This window comes from Alosa sapidissima, chromosome 8 (assembly GCF_018492685.1).
Source record: "Alosa sapidissima isolate fAloSap1 chromosome 8, fAloSap1.pri, whole genome shotgun sequence".
In the NCBI taxonomy this organism is placed as follows: domain Eukaryota; kingdom Metazoa; phylum Chordata; class Actinopteri; order Clupeiformes; family Clupeidae; genus Alosa; species Alosa sapidissima.
The window spans coordinates 24,218,102-24,234,117 of NC_055964.1; the positions used below are offsets into that span (position 1 = coordinate 24,218,102).

At 40.0% G+C, this 16,016-nt stretch overlaps 3 protein-coding genes across 4 annotated transcripts; 1 reads left to right on the top strand and 2 right to left on the bottom strand.

Annotated features, from left to right (window-relative positions):
• Positions 1 to 211: 211 nt before the first annotated feature.
• ccdc125 (coiled-coil domain containing 125) lies at positions 212 to 5,247 on the bottom strand. The gene is made up of 11 exons (XM_042101951.1): positions 4,288 to 5,247; positions 3,188 to 3,246; positions 2,892 to 2,978; positions 2,654 to 2,731; positions 2,401 to 2,486; positions 2,206 to 2,288; positions 2,010 to 2,122; positions 1,686 to 1,793; positions 1,420 to 1,585; positions 950 to 1,068; positions 212 to 835 (listed from the first exon to the last, which is right to left on the bottom strand). Exons 1-11 carry the CDS (start codon positions 4,595 to 4,597, stop codon positions 590 to 592), a joined length of 1,455 nt encoding a protein of 484 aa, XP_041957885.1. The 5' UTR covers positions 4,598 to 5,247; the 3' UTR covers positions 212 to 589.
• A 190-nt stretch (positions 5,248 to 5,437) lies between these two features.
• On the bottom strand, positions 5,438 to 11,446 carry rad17 (RAD17 checkpoint clamp loader component). Of its 2 annotated transcripts, none has more exons than XM_042101904.1 (17): positions 11,317 to 11,446; positions 10,594 to 10,684; positions 10,230 to 10,478; positions 9,934 to 10,017; positions 9,653 to 9,815; positions 9,340 to 9,476; positions 9,060 to 9,112; positions 8,824 to 8,949; positions 8,360 to 8,429; positions 8,039 to 8,150; positions 7,610 to 7,807; positions 7,419 to 7,504; positions 7,177 to 7,323; positions 6,777 to 6,923; positions 6,540 to 6,660; positions 6,301 to 6,358; positions 5,438 to 6,196 (listed from the first exon to the last, which is right to left on the bottom strand). In XM_042101904.1, exons 2-17 carry the CDS (start codon positions 10,633 to 10,635, stop codon positions 5,956 to 5,958), a joined length of 2,034 nt encoding a protein of 677 aa, XP_041957838.1. In that variant the 5' UTR covers positions 10,636 to 10,684; positions 11,317 to 11,446; the 3' UTR covers positions 5,438 to 5,955. The 2 variants fall into 2 exon arrangements, with proteins under 2 accessions (XP_041957838.1, XP_041957839.1); XM_042101905.1 differs by lacking the exon at positions 11,317 to 11,446 and adding an exon at positions 11,063 to 11,198.
• ak6 (adenylate kinase 6) lies at positions 11,427 to 15,733 on the top strand. Its single transcript, XM_042101909.1, has 5 exons — positions 11,427 to 11,659; positions 12,188 to 12,280; positions 13,094 to 13,152; positions 13,272 to 13,417; positions 14,820 to 15,733. Exons 1-5 carry the CDS (start codon positions 11,623 to 11,625, stop codon positions 15,007 to 15,009), a joined length of 525 nt encoding a protein of 174 aa, XP_041957843.1. The 5' UTR covers positions 11,427 to 11,622; the 3' UTR covers positions 15,010 to 15,733.
• Positions 15,734 to 16,016: the final 283 nt, after the last annotated feature.

The following is a 16,016-nucleotide window of genomic DNA, read 5'->3' on the forward strand; positions in this document are numbered from 1 at the left end:
TTGTATGTCTGGAACATGTGAAGAAATTGACAATAAAGCTGACTTTGACTTTGACTTTAAGTATTTGAAATACTCTAAATACAATCCCTCAAAGTATTTTGTTACAAACTACATTAGATTTGTTCCAATTATGCAAAATACAAATTACAAAATACGCTGAAGTAATTAAATACATATTTAAAATACATATAATTAAAATACTGCCCATGTCTGCCTACCTTACAGGCTGTCGTTTATTTTCAAGGGAAAAAAACATAGTTCTTAATCAGATGTTAGTCGACATATAAAAGGCCTGCACACAAGGTAGTAAATGTTATATATTTTTGTTGCTAGGCTAATGAAGATCAGCTTTTACGTCAAAGAAATCATTTTTACAGAAACCACAAATGACACCAGAAAATGCCTTAACGTAACATGTTGGTCACACCCATCATTTAATCAAAAATATTACTCTTTAATGGACTGTTTTAAGTTAATACAACTTTGTAAAAACAATGTAGAAATATATTTAACTTAACTTTAATAATTTGATACATTTGATTCCATGCTGTCTGAGTAGGCTACAAAGCTTCTTTATTTTTACAAGTGATCAAGGGCTGTCAGTAAGCTTGGCGCTATGATCTTCAGAAGATGGGCATTTACAATCCTCCTTTGAGTCACACAAGGCATCTTCTATCATTTCCCCTGATGGAGCTTTTTCATTGGTTTTCAAGTCTGTGTCTGGACTGCTTCCTTGCTGTTGAACGTGGAGACGTTTCTCAAGGGCCTCAGTGTTGCGGGCCAACATGTAACTCACTTTCCTCTGATGTGCCAGGGCCTCTTCTTTATCACTCAACTAAAACCATCAATTTAACAGCAGAGGACAAGATGGGATTAGGGGTTATGCTAGGTCAAGTGCAGGTTGAACTAATATGTCTCAAAACCTCTAATAAGAAAATGATAGACAAACCAGATCAAGCAGCATATGCAGTGTTTCGTATGGGTCTTTAGGCATCTTTCCTTCCATAGCAGATGGAAGAAACCCTTTTAACCTCTGTCCAATGTTGAGAGAACTCTGCCTCTCTTTCTCTAAAGGTGAAAAAGAAAAACTTTGGGGTGAGCTATGTCATACTGTTGTCTATGACCTGCGGGAATGTACAGCATGTATGTACTGTATGTATGTGGGAATCAGTCCAAAACAAAATCAACAGGATAAACTGAGCATGCAGACACTTGTTTAGGTTATCCATGGTCAACTTTAGAGTTTTATAGACCCTTTCAACAAGGTAAACAAAAACAATGCTTGAACGTTCTATTTGGTTCCCAATCTACTTCCTCTGCATTAAGATAACATATGGAATGTTAAAACGGAAGCCTTGTGGGGCCAACTATGATGCTGATAATGGAACTCTTGAAAGGGTCTATTAACACTGTAACTACCCCGATGCTTCTTTAGAGTCTTGTACGTGTCAGTCTCGGCCAGGTGGAGAGCATGCGCGCTCCCTCGCCTCAGCTCGCTCCCTCGCCTCAGCTGCTGCTCAAAGGCTATCCGGAAGGCATCTGCCATCACAAACGCCTCCTCCATCTTCCTCCTCTGAGTCTTTAACTGTGGGAAGAGGAATTTTTGCCCCTTTAAATTAGGTCTCAAGGAAAACAGGGACTTTGAGGGTCTTACACGGGCTAAGTGGAAAACTGATATCACAAACCTCTTGCTTCAGCTGTAAGACCTGTTTGCGGCTGGCAGCAGAACTCCTGGCACATGGACATGGCTCGTTCAGACTGGAGGGACACTGGCAGGCCCCAAACACAGCAAGCTGTGTAACACGGACATGAGATATTACAATACAAGCCAACTTCACCAAACACAAGCAAAATGAATGCTGAACATAATAGCCTACTAATGGGATATTGTGGGTTCAAATCTGTGGAAACAAATATAGCTGTACATACAAAACAACAGAACATACCACTAACGTTTTCCATATATTACATTCCTCACAGTCCTTTTATCAAAGCATGCTCTAACCTACCTCAAGCACGGAGCCTTCTCCCCCTTGGTTTGAAGGTGGCTGGGTGTCCTGAAACTCACTCCTGTCGTGGGCACTAAGCATGGCCAAAAGCTCTATACATTGCTGGTTCAAAGCTAGAGGAGACACACATGTGCATGAGTGCCATTTTAACCAAATGTTATTTATGTATTTGGTTGTTGTTTATTTATTAACTCACAAGAGTTCTTTGTCCTCAGCACTTGCATCTCTTTTGTTCTTTCCTCAAGACTTTCACTCAAGGCTTGATTCTCAGAACTTACCCTATTAAAGACCATGGAACCAAGAAAGGACATCCAGGTAGTTTAATGCTTAAATATTAAATAAGTTTCATAGTAATGAAAAATCGAATTATATGCAGGCAAAACAAACACACCTTTCATACTTCTGCTCCCATGACTGCTCGAAGTTCTTAAATTTCACCTGGTTAAAATTTATTTCCCATTGTAAAGCATTTACTTCCTGAAAGATTAGATTAGTGAAGGAATGAGATTAGAGATAAATTCAAATTATTGAACGTCACAGTTGCAGAGTTGATTTGGTGATAAAATAGAATGCAATGCATCAGTGTAATGGATGCTTAATATACAGCTGTCTAACCCTGTGTTAAAAATGTAAGTGCACCCTACCTTCTCCAAGGCTTTGGTCCTCTCCTCGCTCTTCTGAAGTAAGATTTTAGTATGAGTAGTTGCCTTATCTAAGATTGCCTGGGAACGAAAGATTACCAAAACACATAGACATTACAACGCAAAATACATAATAATACATACATAACAATAGATCCTACTATACATAATAGATCCTACTATACATAACTATAATAGTCTGATTTTGAATATTCTGGTGTAAATAGTTTCACATTCTCACATGTCCCTGAAGGATCCTCAGAGCCTCATGCTTCCCTTCCAGCTGACGGTGTGTCACCTCTAACTCTGTGCGCAACAGCTCCACCTCCTGGAAGAATATGGCAATACGTTAGTGGCTAGAACAAATCAATACATCCTACACAAACAATAATTCTTTTAAAGTAGACACAACAGTGGAGTGTACAGTTATCTGTTTGTTCAAGTGAAAGAAAATGTCAGAACTGCAACTGCCAAGCTCCGAAGTTGTGGGAAAGAGACTCAAATCCACCATCGCATTAGTCATGAGTCTGGACGCACCTCGGTGACCTCCTGTAATTTCCTCTGCAACTCTCCACTGCTTCCATCATCATGGTATTCTGGAAGAAATTGTGGTCAGACACCATGGCTTTCAACAATCTGAGTAAACATCACTTAGCATATTAGAGGAAATACAGTTCCCACTTACTCCTGGAAGTTCTTGAACAACCAAAAAAGTCAGCCATCTGGTCAGCTTTTAGTTAAGCTTGTGTAAAAGTTCCACTGCTGTTAAACTAAAATATTGCTAAATCTTAGCTGGACCATTTCATGTGAAATGAGCTGATTTTGGAAAGCATTCCCGTTCGACCCACTTACATTTTCTTTATTCACTGATATTGTGTGCCGCTATATCTCAAAGTAAGGTCAGCAAAGTAATACATCCAAACGTTGAGTATTTCTATGAGATTTATATGCCACAAGCCATGGCAACTTTAGAACGTAACCCTAGGTCAGACCCAAGCATGATTTTTGGTATGCAAACTGTCCACATACTTTGCAATGTCATTCATGTGTCAAACACCTGACATCCTCCACACCTGTCAAATGGTGATGGCATTAATATGGGTTTAACTGTGAAAACACCAATTTTTATGACCCTCCTGAACAGTGTGAAGTGCAAGCCAATTTTCCATTTATTAAAGGTGTTAGATCTAAACACTTAACTTTTGAGTATTTAAACACCCCTGGGAAAGAGGGGAGAGGTCTTACATAGACATCAGCAGACTTTTATGGTAAACTGCGCGTGAGCAAAGATGCTGGCATTTCTTCACCTACACTACACACGCCAAAATAAACACCACTGCCAGCCAGCAGAGAGATCAAGGTTCACGGTAGGACACAAGCAGCTGGTAACCTGCATGTGTCAAAGCTTGACTAAAGGGGTAGTATCAATTTGTGAGCAATGAATCCACACATATAAATTAATTAACTAATGAATGAACCACAATGCAATAGTTTGTAGGCCTACATATCCAGTATTGGAAGTAGAAATACAAAACTGAAAGAAAAAAAAGATTCATGGAATAAAGACACTGCCACATAACTTGTATATTCATGATATGCAGTTACAGGGGTTCATGATGAAACAAGCCTAATCTTACCTGATTCTCTCTCCCTACAAATATGCTGTCTTCCATGCAACAACTCCTGCCTCAAGTCACTGCACATTTCACTGCATGGTGTCCAGGAGAAGGTCTCTTTATTTCCTCCTCCAAAGCTGTTCCTCTTTAATGAGTGTATTGGTGACAAAAGCTCCTGGAAGTCTCCCTGACTTCTGCTTCGAACTGGTTGCTTCATGTTGTAGCCCAAAGTCTTGTGTCTTACCCTAGTTCCATCCCCCAGGTCACCCTCGGTCATATCATCGTCGCCACTTGTACTGGTGCATGCTACCTGTTCTCTGTCTACTTGCATCCCAGAAATGATGTGCACGCAGTAGCACAAGATCGTAGCCTAGTAGGCCTAGCTATGTAGCCAAACTGATTAATGAATGTCGACTGAGAAATGTGTTTTTTTTTTACGACAACATGGTTAAAATGTGAACAAATGTGAAAATAAATGGCATCACCAAACTTTTGTAGCGGAGCCTATTTACAAGTTGCTGAGAAAAATAAACCTGTTGACATAGTTTCTCTGTATCCGGTAGCCTCGTCTATCAAAGGTGTTTGGTGAAGGATGGAATACCCGAATCTCGACCCGTAATATGTAGTTTGACCCAGGGAGCAAAAACGGCGAGAAAGTTAGCTGTTGTCAGGTCATAGGAATATATAAAGTAGCGTTAGTTCAACTCGAAATCCACTGGTCAGTCGTTCTCTTGTTGTTGCGTGATGAGCGAGTCCAACAATAGTTTCCTTCCAAAAATGTCTGGGTGTTATTGGCGACTGTTACCGATTAACATTATGTCCAAGAAATTTGTCTCATATGTTCCTATGTGAGGAAATTATTCCGTTCTTCCACGACATTTGTTATTCCAGAGAAGTAGAAAAGTGGACTTGAAACGGAAGGTCACGGCCAGCTTTCCTCAAAGCTACGTTTTTTCAACAACGGGCAAACAGGATGTTCTATTGTGTGTGTCATTCTGCATGCGCTTTTGGGAACGCCTTCTATGTGTCACTACCTTTACAACAGAAGTGGGCAAACACACATTCACACGCATGTAGTTAAATATCTCAGTAGGCAAGAGCCTATACGGCAATATCAGTTATCCCTGAAAGCGACATGCCATCTCACCAATTTAAAACATCACCAAAGCAGTTTTGCAGTTTTGTTTTTTTATTATTAAACTGAACTAGAATGGCAAATGGCAGATAATGCTTTCCAAAATTATCCCGTGTTAAAGGTATGAAGGTTTTACTGTTTGAAGGTTCTTGCAATGAATACAAATATACACTGCAGTTTCACATTTTTATGCATCCTCAAAGAGAAAAAAGCTGCTCAGAGGACAAGCACACAGTCTTGTGAGAATGCAAACAAACATAAATATTTCACAAAGGAGGAAATCCTAACTGCTATACAAATACAGAGTCCAAAAGTCTCTCATTCATGGTAACATCAGCCCCACTGTGTGTGACATGAACAGGACCAACACACAATACAATAAATATTAGAAAGAAAACCCAATATTATTATTATTAAAACAACAAACAAGAGCTGTCTTGTGTGAGGACAGAAAAACAACAAACAAGGGCTGTGAAACCCCATTCGTCTGGATATCATCAAACTGTGAAGGCAGCATTCTTCCGGAATGTGTCAGTCCAGCCTTGTCCAGTCTTTCAGTCACTGTCATACTCTTCTATGAGCAGGTCCTCCTCTTCAAGGAGCGCCTCTGTGGTGGTGGGCTGAGGCTGACTCATGGGAAGATCTACCTCGGCATCCTGGCTGCCAGATGGAGTCGGCTCTGCCTCTGGTCCTGGGTCAGGATCTGGATGGAGCGCATGGCTGGCTGGGTCTTCCCCTTCACTGTCCTCATCTAGCAGTCCTGTGTCTTTATCACCCAGAGCCTCCAGTTTCAACCTGATAAAGAGGCAAAGACCAGTGCATCAAATGAGTGTTTGATTGTTGTTACTCATCTTTGTTAGTCACTTTGGATAAAAAGCCATAGAGAAATCAGGCCATACCTTCCTAGGAATTTTCTAAGAGGAAGATGGCCGACATCCTGAAGAAAGGCAATCTGAGCTGTGGGAGAAATGTTTAGGGGAGTTGTCTGTTATCTGTTAACTGTTTTCATTCATCAGCACTAGAATTTCAACATTTTTCTGAACTGTCTGTTATATAACTTGTATAAACAAGTGCGTGCGTGCGTGTGTGTGTGTTAGAGAGGGGTAGATAGAAAAGAAGTGTGAGTTGTTTATGTCACCTGGGTTCCTCATGGGGTTGTTGAGTTTTGCCAGGTAAGGCACTAGTTCCGTCTGAAGGCTGACAGGCGGGAGGCAGAAGTTTATGAAGAGTGACTGAACGGCCTGGCAGTTCTCCCGGTACTGCAACAACAAAGGGACAAAATCCACGTAAACAAAAACCACCATGAGTACTGAGGCATAACGCCAACTGACCAACCCCAGTTCACACAACAGTTCAACCATTTCATCTCCGTTACCTTCTTGTTGACCAGTAGCCAGTGCGGTTTGTGCAGGGGCCTGAAGCCCACAGAAGTCTGGCAGTCTGCTTTAGCCCGAGCAGAGTTAGCATGGATGAGGCCCCTGGTGGCTACAGATGACCCATACTCCCGCATGGTGGAGCGAGACTGTGAAACAGTTCCAGGACAAAGTTACAACAACATCAACCCATCACTATTATAGTCTACAACAAATCAATTACTGCACCATCCAACTAACTGCAACATACATAACTGAATCCAATTAAAACACATTAAGTGAAACGTCTTGATTAAAAATACAGGCAGAGATTCTATTCTATGAGTCAAACTCAGCAATCTTTCGTCACAGTCATGTACTTCATCTTTAAGTTTAGGGAGTAGAGATGACCAGACCACTCACAGTCCATTCAGCTGTGAGGAAGTCAGCGTCAGACAGGTATTCACTAGCCCGAGCTACATCGTCCACATCAGAAAAGAAGTCCACGTAATTCTGCTGGAGGTAAAGGCTGAAAAACTCTCCAGACATGTGTGACCGCTCAACCACCATCTAAGTGAGAGGAAGACACAGAAGTACTAGTTAGTATTTCAATATTGCACCAGTATTTTGGTACAGTCATAGTGTGTGCTTTTGTGAGATGGTACCTCAGGGTCAACCAGTAATTTGTCCCTCTGGTGTTCGGATAAGTGGTCAGGTAATCTAGGTACTTCTGAAGCCTCAAAACTCTCACCTAGAAAGCAATTTGTCAATTGGATACATTTATCTGCTAACCACAAAGCACTGTATGAACAAAGCTAAAGTGAAATTAAACTAGAAACAGCTGTGAAGATCTTACGTTTGCAGTAGAGGATCCTCCCTAATGCTCTGAAGAGAAAGAGGGAGGCATCTTTCCCACCAATAGCCTGGCTTTCCTCCAGCATGTCAACGCTTTTGGAGGATCTGCCTTTTGCTTTGGGCTTTATCCCTGCCTTTCGAGGTGCAACTGTTGACTTTCCCTTCTTAGCAGCCCAGAGACTTTTTTCAAGTGAGTGATCTGTTCAATGATCAGAATATTACAGTGTTTCTCTGGCACAATCATTATATTTAAGCTTTGTTAAACTAAGCAATGTTTCACAAGTACAGCCTCTAACTATGCTTCCTGATTGCATTCTCTGTTATCACTACCAACAGTCATCATTCTGATTAGTATGAAAGAAAAGTTATACTAAAAGATGGTTGCTATTATTATGGCAATAGCTATGTGTGGTGATGATCTGCCTTTCACCTGTGAGAGAAGAGAACTGTAGACTGTTGATGGCGCTGCGGATGTCTCCTGAACAGCCTGAACACAAGAGCTCCAGAGCAGCTTTATCAGGAACAGATATCCTGCCCCCGCTCTGCACACATAACAAGAAACACGAAGAGAGCCATTATGAAGGCGTTCTGGACACAACCAGACACACAAAAGGCCACATGCAGCCACATGGAACTGCTCTGTAGACAGAACTAGAAACTCAAAGAGCCAAGAGGAGAAGGAATGATGGGAGAGAAGACAGACGTGTGAAAAAGGCAAAGGTGTGTCTAAGACGTTGTGAGAAATTCTGACCTTTCCTGCCTCAGTGGCGACGATCCGACTGAGGACCTTCATCAAGCTTGTGGGGGCGACGGGGTTAAAGCTGGGACAAACAGGACAAAGCACCAGAACAGAGGTAAGCACAAAGTTGATTCTGGGCTGGAGTGACAAATGCAGAAATCCATAATGGATGGAGAGATCAATTAATTAAAAGTATCCTATGTAGTTTTATGTGTGTGTGTTTGTGTGTGTGTATTGTGCATCAGAGGAAGATTATCCTCTTTCAGCACAGAGCGAAGTCAATTGAAAATCAAAGTTCAAAAGATGACTAACAAGTAAATTCAAATTGAAATCGAAGTTAATTGAAAGCAGTGGCCAGGAATGACTTTCTGTCAATTAGAGCAGTTGTGTGGATGTGTGTCATTATAAGTCTGAGTGCACTTAAGGTTGGAATGTGCGCAGTGCAGTGCAGTGCAGCAGCTGAAATAGTGTTCTACCTGATGTTGCTGATCGGCAGCTCATCCTGCACATCCTTGGGGAAGAGAAGTCTCGAGCCTCGATCTCCACTGAGACTGTCCGACACAATAAATACGAGGGGACACCTGCCTGTTCTCACGTAGCGCCTGTGGAAATCAGTAACGATGGGGATAAAATTTCTCACTGGTGTTTACAAAACAATCTGGGTCTTCATGCAACCATGTAATCAGTACACACCGACACATTAGAGTCTTACCTTAGAATATCATGTAAGCATGCTGGCTGCCTGTAGAATTGGTTTGGGAATTCCTAAAGTGATATTAAAATTGGACAGAAAAGGTAAATCTCACAACCAAGAGCAAAAAAAATAAACATTCCTTCAGTGAAAGCCTGAAAAAATCTAGTCATACAGTGCATGGGCTTCCAATCATGCCAGCAAATAATCACTTTAAATATGGTATTTCTCCTCTGCATGTACTGCATATCCCTCCCTCCATTCATTCTCCCATCCAACTGTTGTTGTATTTCCACAGTACCTCCACTAGGATGATTTTTCTGTCAGTTGTCAGGTTGTCCCCACTCATCTGAAGACAGTTATATTTGTTGGCCCTGAGCAAGAACTCCTGGAAGGCCCCCGTTTGTGAGATGCCTTGAAAACCATTAAACCTAGAACCTGATCAAGGTTGTGGTGGGGTGGAAGGAGGGGAAGCTATGATTTTTACTGATGAGCTTGGTAGTAAGTGACATACAGTATACGTAGCACGTATATCAAATATATTTACATGAGACATCATGCAAATAAGAGACTACACAGAATGGCAGAGTTCTCTTGAATCTGAGTAATCATACCTGGATCGAAAGTCTCTCTAAAAGATTCATCTGTTCGGAACTCGGAAACAGTGGAAGGGTTTGTCCACTCTTGAATCTGGAAGTTCAGTTCTTGGGCAAGAACACGTACTGTGGCCGTTTTCCCACATCCAGAGGGGCCCGTTAGAAGGAGAATGGTGCCACCCTGTGGAGAATGGTGAGGACATCATCAACACTCAAGTAAAAACAAGAAAGAGAAAAATAGGACCATGCAAAGTAATGGTGGTAAAAATTATACATCTGCCAGTTCACTGAAGACAAACCTTATGAGTGGTTTTTGAGTCTACATGAGTCCTGATCCAGCTTTCAACCTCCTCAATCTTCTTCTTGTGGACTGCCAGTTCCGCCTACAGTTAGTATGAGGAAATAAAGACGCAAACAAATATTCAGTTAATAAATCAATGACGAATGTTCATTCATAATCTCATAGTATGATTTCCAAAATGGTTCATGCTCACAACACTGAATATCAGTGTTTGGACTTGCTTTCACGTCCTCTGCAGAAATTATCAAATTTGGAAAAGGAGCAGAACTCTGAAGCACTAAGCCAGGTCATCACCTGTGAGCACGGTCTGTGTGTATCAACCCATGGTTCATCCTGGTCAGTGGGTGATACCTCTGTGGAGAGTGACCGGGAATCAGAGGCACTAGAGTCTGCCCTCCTCTTCTGTGGACGCTTGCTGCTAGAGTCACTGCCAAATAGCTTCCCTTTCCCCTTGCTCTCTCCAGAGCGCTGTCCTTTCTTCAGCGAAAAACCACTCAGCCCTGAATTTAAGCCACCAAATGATGGCTCCACCCAACTGTTCAACTGGAAAAATAAGTGTGCTGAGAGTATCAGTATCCTATTTGTTACAGGGCTGCTAAGCAGAATTGACATGACAATGATTACCTATTTAAAAGTAATGATGTACAGACCAACTTACTTTAGCAGAGGATGACGTCCCTCCTAGAGACAATTTTGACATTATCAGCCTCAGTGCGTTCCATCCAAAATACTCAACACGAAGAACAGGTCTTAAAAGCAGAGAAGATTCAAGGAAAACAGATTATCGTTAGTTAACTAACAACGTTAATTCTACACTACAGCCCCCTACTACAGTATATGACCGATTTGAAAATACTCTTGAGCAGCTCATTCGTCACATTAAATTTAAAGGGCTAACGTTTAGACAGGCCTACATCGTTGTCATTCTGTGCGAAATTAAGCGCATCAGTCATTATACACATACGCAGATATTTTACAAATTGTAATTCAACAACTAGATTTTGACAGGATTGACATTCGGTATGGTAACGTGATTTAAAAAAAAAAAAGTTTGCCATTGGTTGTTGGTGACAACAACCTATTGTAAACATTGCTGAATATTTGATTAAAGCCATAAATGAACTTACATGAGGTTGGTTCACATATATTAAGAATGCACATTAAACATCATGTGATTATGAAAAGGCTTTTCAATTAAAAGTATTAGAATTAAAGTGTTTAAATACCGCTATCTAAGAGCTAACGTTGTTTAGGTTGCTAAGTTAACGTTAGCTAAATTCATGTTAGCAAACCAGCAACTCCGTATCTACCACATCGACATCGAACAGGAGAAAACCAGCTCATTTCGCAATGCAACAATAAACGACGATGATGATCTCACCTCAATTTTCACCAAATATGAAACAAAATTCCTAACATGCAGTTGAAAATCCACAACTTTTTGAATTTGGGAATACCCCTTTAAAATGACGTTCACTTGTTATTTTGTCGCATGCATATGACGTACCAGGACAGCGGCACACTCCAGAGCACGTTTTTGTGATCTGATGCGAATGAAGTTTTGTTATTTGGAATGATTTGACTTGATTTTTGGCCTGAATTTGTGATTTTAGGGGGTTCTCTCTTACTTTTAGTCGTCAGTTATAGAAGTCGCCTGTAAGGCCGTTGATAAAGTGTGCCATCTAGAATGAAAATCATGAAAAGACCAAATATTCTACTGACAGGTAAGGATAGCTTGGAACTAAAGCAATCACATGAGTTGTGGTGGGTATCATCTGTATTTACATAAAGCGATATAAGCTTTTGTGTGTATTTCAGGTAGCACTATATTGTGTATTCACTATGCTTCTCTACGCGTTTTTGACCAAGGCTTGATGCTTAGCTGCTGCAGACAGTTGAAAGTTTTCTCATGGTTGCATGCTTCATTTGGAAGAATTAATCACCAACATCAAACTACATTACAATCCCAGGACACGTACATTCAGATATATTACATGTACACCTACATTTTCTTAACAGTTGTTTGGTATGTTTGTGTCGTCAGTTTCTGAAGTCTAATTTAGCCTAATCAATGAATTTCCCCTTGGGATCAATAAAGTATCTATCTATCTATCTATCTATCTAGGTTATTGAAAATGTGAACATAACTGGGGGACCCTTCACAATCTAAAATGCAAAGCTTGTGCTATCAAATATATGCATTAACTGAGTGCTTGCTCTGGATTAAGTCTAATTTGTATTTTTCCCCTTAGGAACTCCTGGAGTTGGTAAAACTACCTTGGGGAAGGAGCTAGCCCAGAGAACAGGGTTAACATACATCAATGTAGGTGACCTGGCTCAAGAAGGTAAACCTGCTGGAATGCACAAATTTGTTTACATGGGTGGACCATTCCATATCAAATCAGACAGAGTCCAGGAAAAGGGTTTCTGCACCATCTCTGATTTTTGTACCTAATGTTTTAGTCCTAAAATGAAGACCTGCACACAATTTTTGTTCAATTGTCCAATGTTTTCGTATTTTCTTTGCCTTTTAATTTTTACACTCTAAAATGCTTTATCTTGGGACCCATGTTTAGACATTAATATCTTAAAAAGTCTTATTCATGTCTGTGTATACTACCGGTAAATGTCCATGATTGAGCTACTTTTTCTTATTGAGCCACATAGATAACTACCCCTTTTTAACATGACAGAAATAGCAACCTTACCTTGTTTTATCCTTTAATATTGTAAGGAAATATTGTATTTAAAGAACATTAATAACAAATGTGCATACAAAACAAGTTTACAATACCCTTAATGTCACTCTTTTTGTACTTTTGTCCAAATCTGGGGCCTTGTATCAAATCAATGAGCATGCAATACAATACACCTCTAATGGTTAATTTTTTGAGTACATTTTTGTCTTCCATCCTACAAAATTTGGCCTGGCTATGAGTAATACTTTTAAAAATATTCATTCCCAAATATTGCTTCACAGATAATGTGTTTATTCAGGCTATCAAACTGAAGTAATACAAATATTTTACAGGCCTTGATTTTAGGACCCAATCTTGATGGGTTTGAACAAAATCTTAGATGGTGCAGTAACAACTTTCTCTGATTTGACACAGAGTTGGAATTGGAATACAGCTAACACCGAATTTCTATTTCTTTAGGACAACTGTTTGATGGATTTGATGACGAATACCAGTGTCCAGTGTTAGACGAGGACCGAGTATGTGCCTGAAAATGATTTTCAATTACTGGTTTACATATGCATCTGTTACAACCTGAAAAGGTTGAAAACCTGAAACCTGTATTTGTGATGTGTTTGTCTGTCTGTGGTGAGCTTAGGTGGTGGATGAATTAGAAGATAAGATGGGAGAAGGAGGTGTTATAGTGGATTACCATGGCTGCGACTTTTTCCCTGAGCGATGGTTCGACATTGTTTTTGTTCTTCGCACAGACAACACAAGTTTGTATAACCGACTGGAAGGCAGGTGAGCAGAAAATCCGTTTTGGTCAAGATCTTTCTGTACTTGATGATAAACAAGCACATACATTTGGGATATCCCTCATTTAAATTGTGCCTCTGTGGAGTAGGGATGTAACGATTACCGGTATAATGGTAAACCGCGATAAAAATGTTGACGATAACAATTACCGTTTTTATTTCAAATATCATGATTACCACGGATGATTACCACGGTGTGGAAACCGTGTGTTTAATCCTTCCCAGCTTCATCCAAGCCTGCTTTTGACATACAGTAGGCCTGAAACAAAACTGGTACCCTACTGATTCTGTTATCTACTTGATGGATTTAACTGTGGCACAAAGCCAATTAAACATGACCAAGGAAAAAGTGAATGCGAGTGGACAACACACAATGCCACGGTAACGCTATGCTATGTATTAAGAATGCTCAGCTCAGCCAGGTTTGTTTGTGCGGTCAGGATGTAGGCCTATGAATGTGAATGAAAATATGCCCTTCTCCAGTAGCAATAGGCCACCTTAAAATGCACCAAAATAAAAGAATCTCCTCAGTAACAATTTTTACCCTCCCTCAGCACCCCCTCTATGAGCACCCCCAGGTGAAAACGAGTTCCAGCGTCCCTGTTTAAATGTTGCACTTTTGATAAGGTTTTGCCTATTTTGTAATATAGTAAATGCTGTCACACTTTTTGAAACTATTTCAGCTTGTGTAAGCCTATTAGTGCTTTCTGAACATATTGAACACACTTAAAAATACCGCGATAATAACGAAAACCGTGATAATTTAACCTCACAGTTATAGTGACCAAAATTTTCATACCGTTACATCCCTACTATGGAGTATACTGTAAATTACCTAATATGCCTGTTTTTATCATCTTGCATATTATAGCAGTCATTTCCTTTAAATTACAGGATTCCATGTTTTATTTGGCCAACATTACATGAACACTAGACCTGATACTGACTTACCATTGCAATCATTTATCAAGAATGGAAGTGAAATGTCTAAACACCTTTGCATGCTACATTACAGAATATAATTAGTTAGAAATTGAGATGTAAGGAAGTTTTGTTGTCTTCCTCTTCCTCTTGAGTGCAACTACTTCCCATCACTGTCATTGGAGGAGATTTATGGTCTCTTAATTAAAGGCATTTTTGTTTTGGTAAACTGAACCATGTATGGCCTATATGATCAGTATGGAAATGTGATATTGCCTTAGGTCATTTCTTTGTTTATTGTGTTAATGTGCTATAGAAATAAAAATGGACTTGACTTGATATATTAACTTAAACAAGAATGTGTTTGTGGCCACATCCTACAATTTAATTGCATGATATCCAAACAATACTCACACAAAAGAAAAATAGGATCTAATGGTGGTGAACTAATGTAAACTCTTTGCTAGGGGATACACGGGAAAGAAACTTCAGGACAATGTCCAATGTGAGATCTTCCAGACCATCTACGAGGAGGCCATGGAAGCCTACAAGCCAGAGATTGTTCACCAGTTGCCTAGCAATGAGCCAGAGGACCTGGAGAGGAACCTGGATCAAATTTCACAGTGGATAGAACAGTGGATAAAGGACAATAACTAAACAGATCTCTGACCCCAGCTGTTCGGACTGTATTTGGCAGATGCTTGTGAAATCATTTTCACACCTGGAAGGGCCGCAATACTTCTCCATCCACACAGCTGTTTAAATGCACGAGTGCAGAGAGGCTTTATCTGTTACACTGCACTTGGTAGAAGTATCACAAGGTGTCTGAGGCTTGAGTGTCCGACAGAAATTACAGTTTTATTTTTATAGTGTACACAGCACCTTACACACGTAGGATGTTTGTGTGAGGTTTTTGTAAGAAACGTGGTGATTGTTTGGATAAGTAAAAGATTGAACAAGACTATTGTAATTTGGCACTTACATTCCAGTTAAGGTTTTAAGTTTGAAAGTAGTTTCCAAGACAATAATCTGACTTAACTGTCCCGATCTTCATGACAAATAGAAGGAATAGGAGTTTTGACTCAAGTTTGTTCACTCAGGCCTTATATAGCCTAGTGTGTTAGAACAAATGTTTAATGCATAGTCTATTATTGTACAAAACTGTATTGCTAAAGGCAGAACTCTACAATTTAATACAATGATGATGCCCATGTCTACTGGTCCTGCAGTTTATATGAAAATCAAGATATGCAGTTGTTAGGCCTGAATGGTTGGTTAGATGGATGTCATCAGTAGGCCTATCAGTAATGAAATGAACAGACAGTCTATTGGCTCTGAGTAGACTACAAATAAAAACGAATGCTGAATAAGTTCCCCCTTATCTTTGTGATACACTAAATTTCCTATATCGTGGTTAAAAAGTATGTCTGTAAGTTACCATTTTCAAACATCATTATTGTTAATAAGCTATATGATTATTGTGTAGCCTAGTGTTTATTGTATATTTATTAGGCATTTCGCGAATTCATACCGGTCAGACAGGTTGAACAAAGACGTCATCTTTAGGGATGGACTTATAGAAGAGACAACCCCCGGCGCGCTAACGTTTGTGGTGGAAGGTAATTGCATGCAAGGTAAAAGGGTTTTTATCTGACACAGGTGAG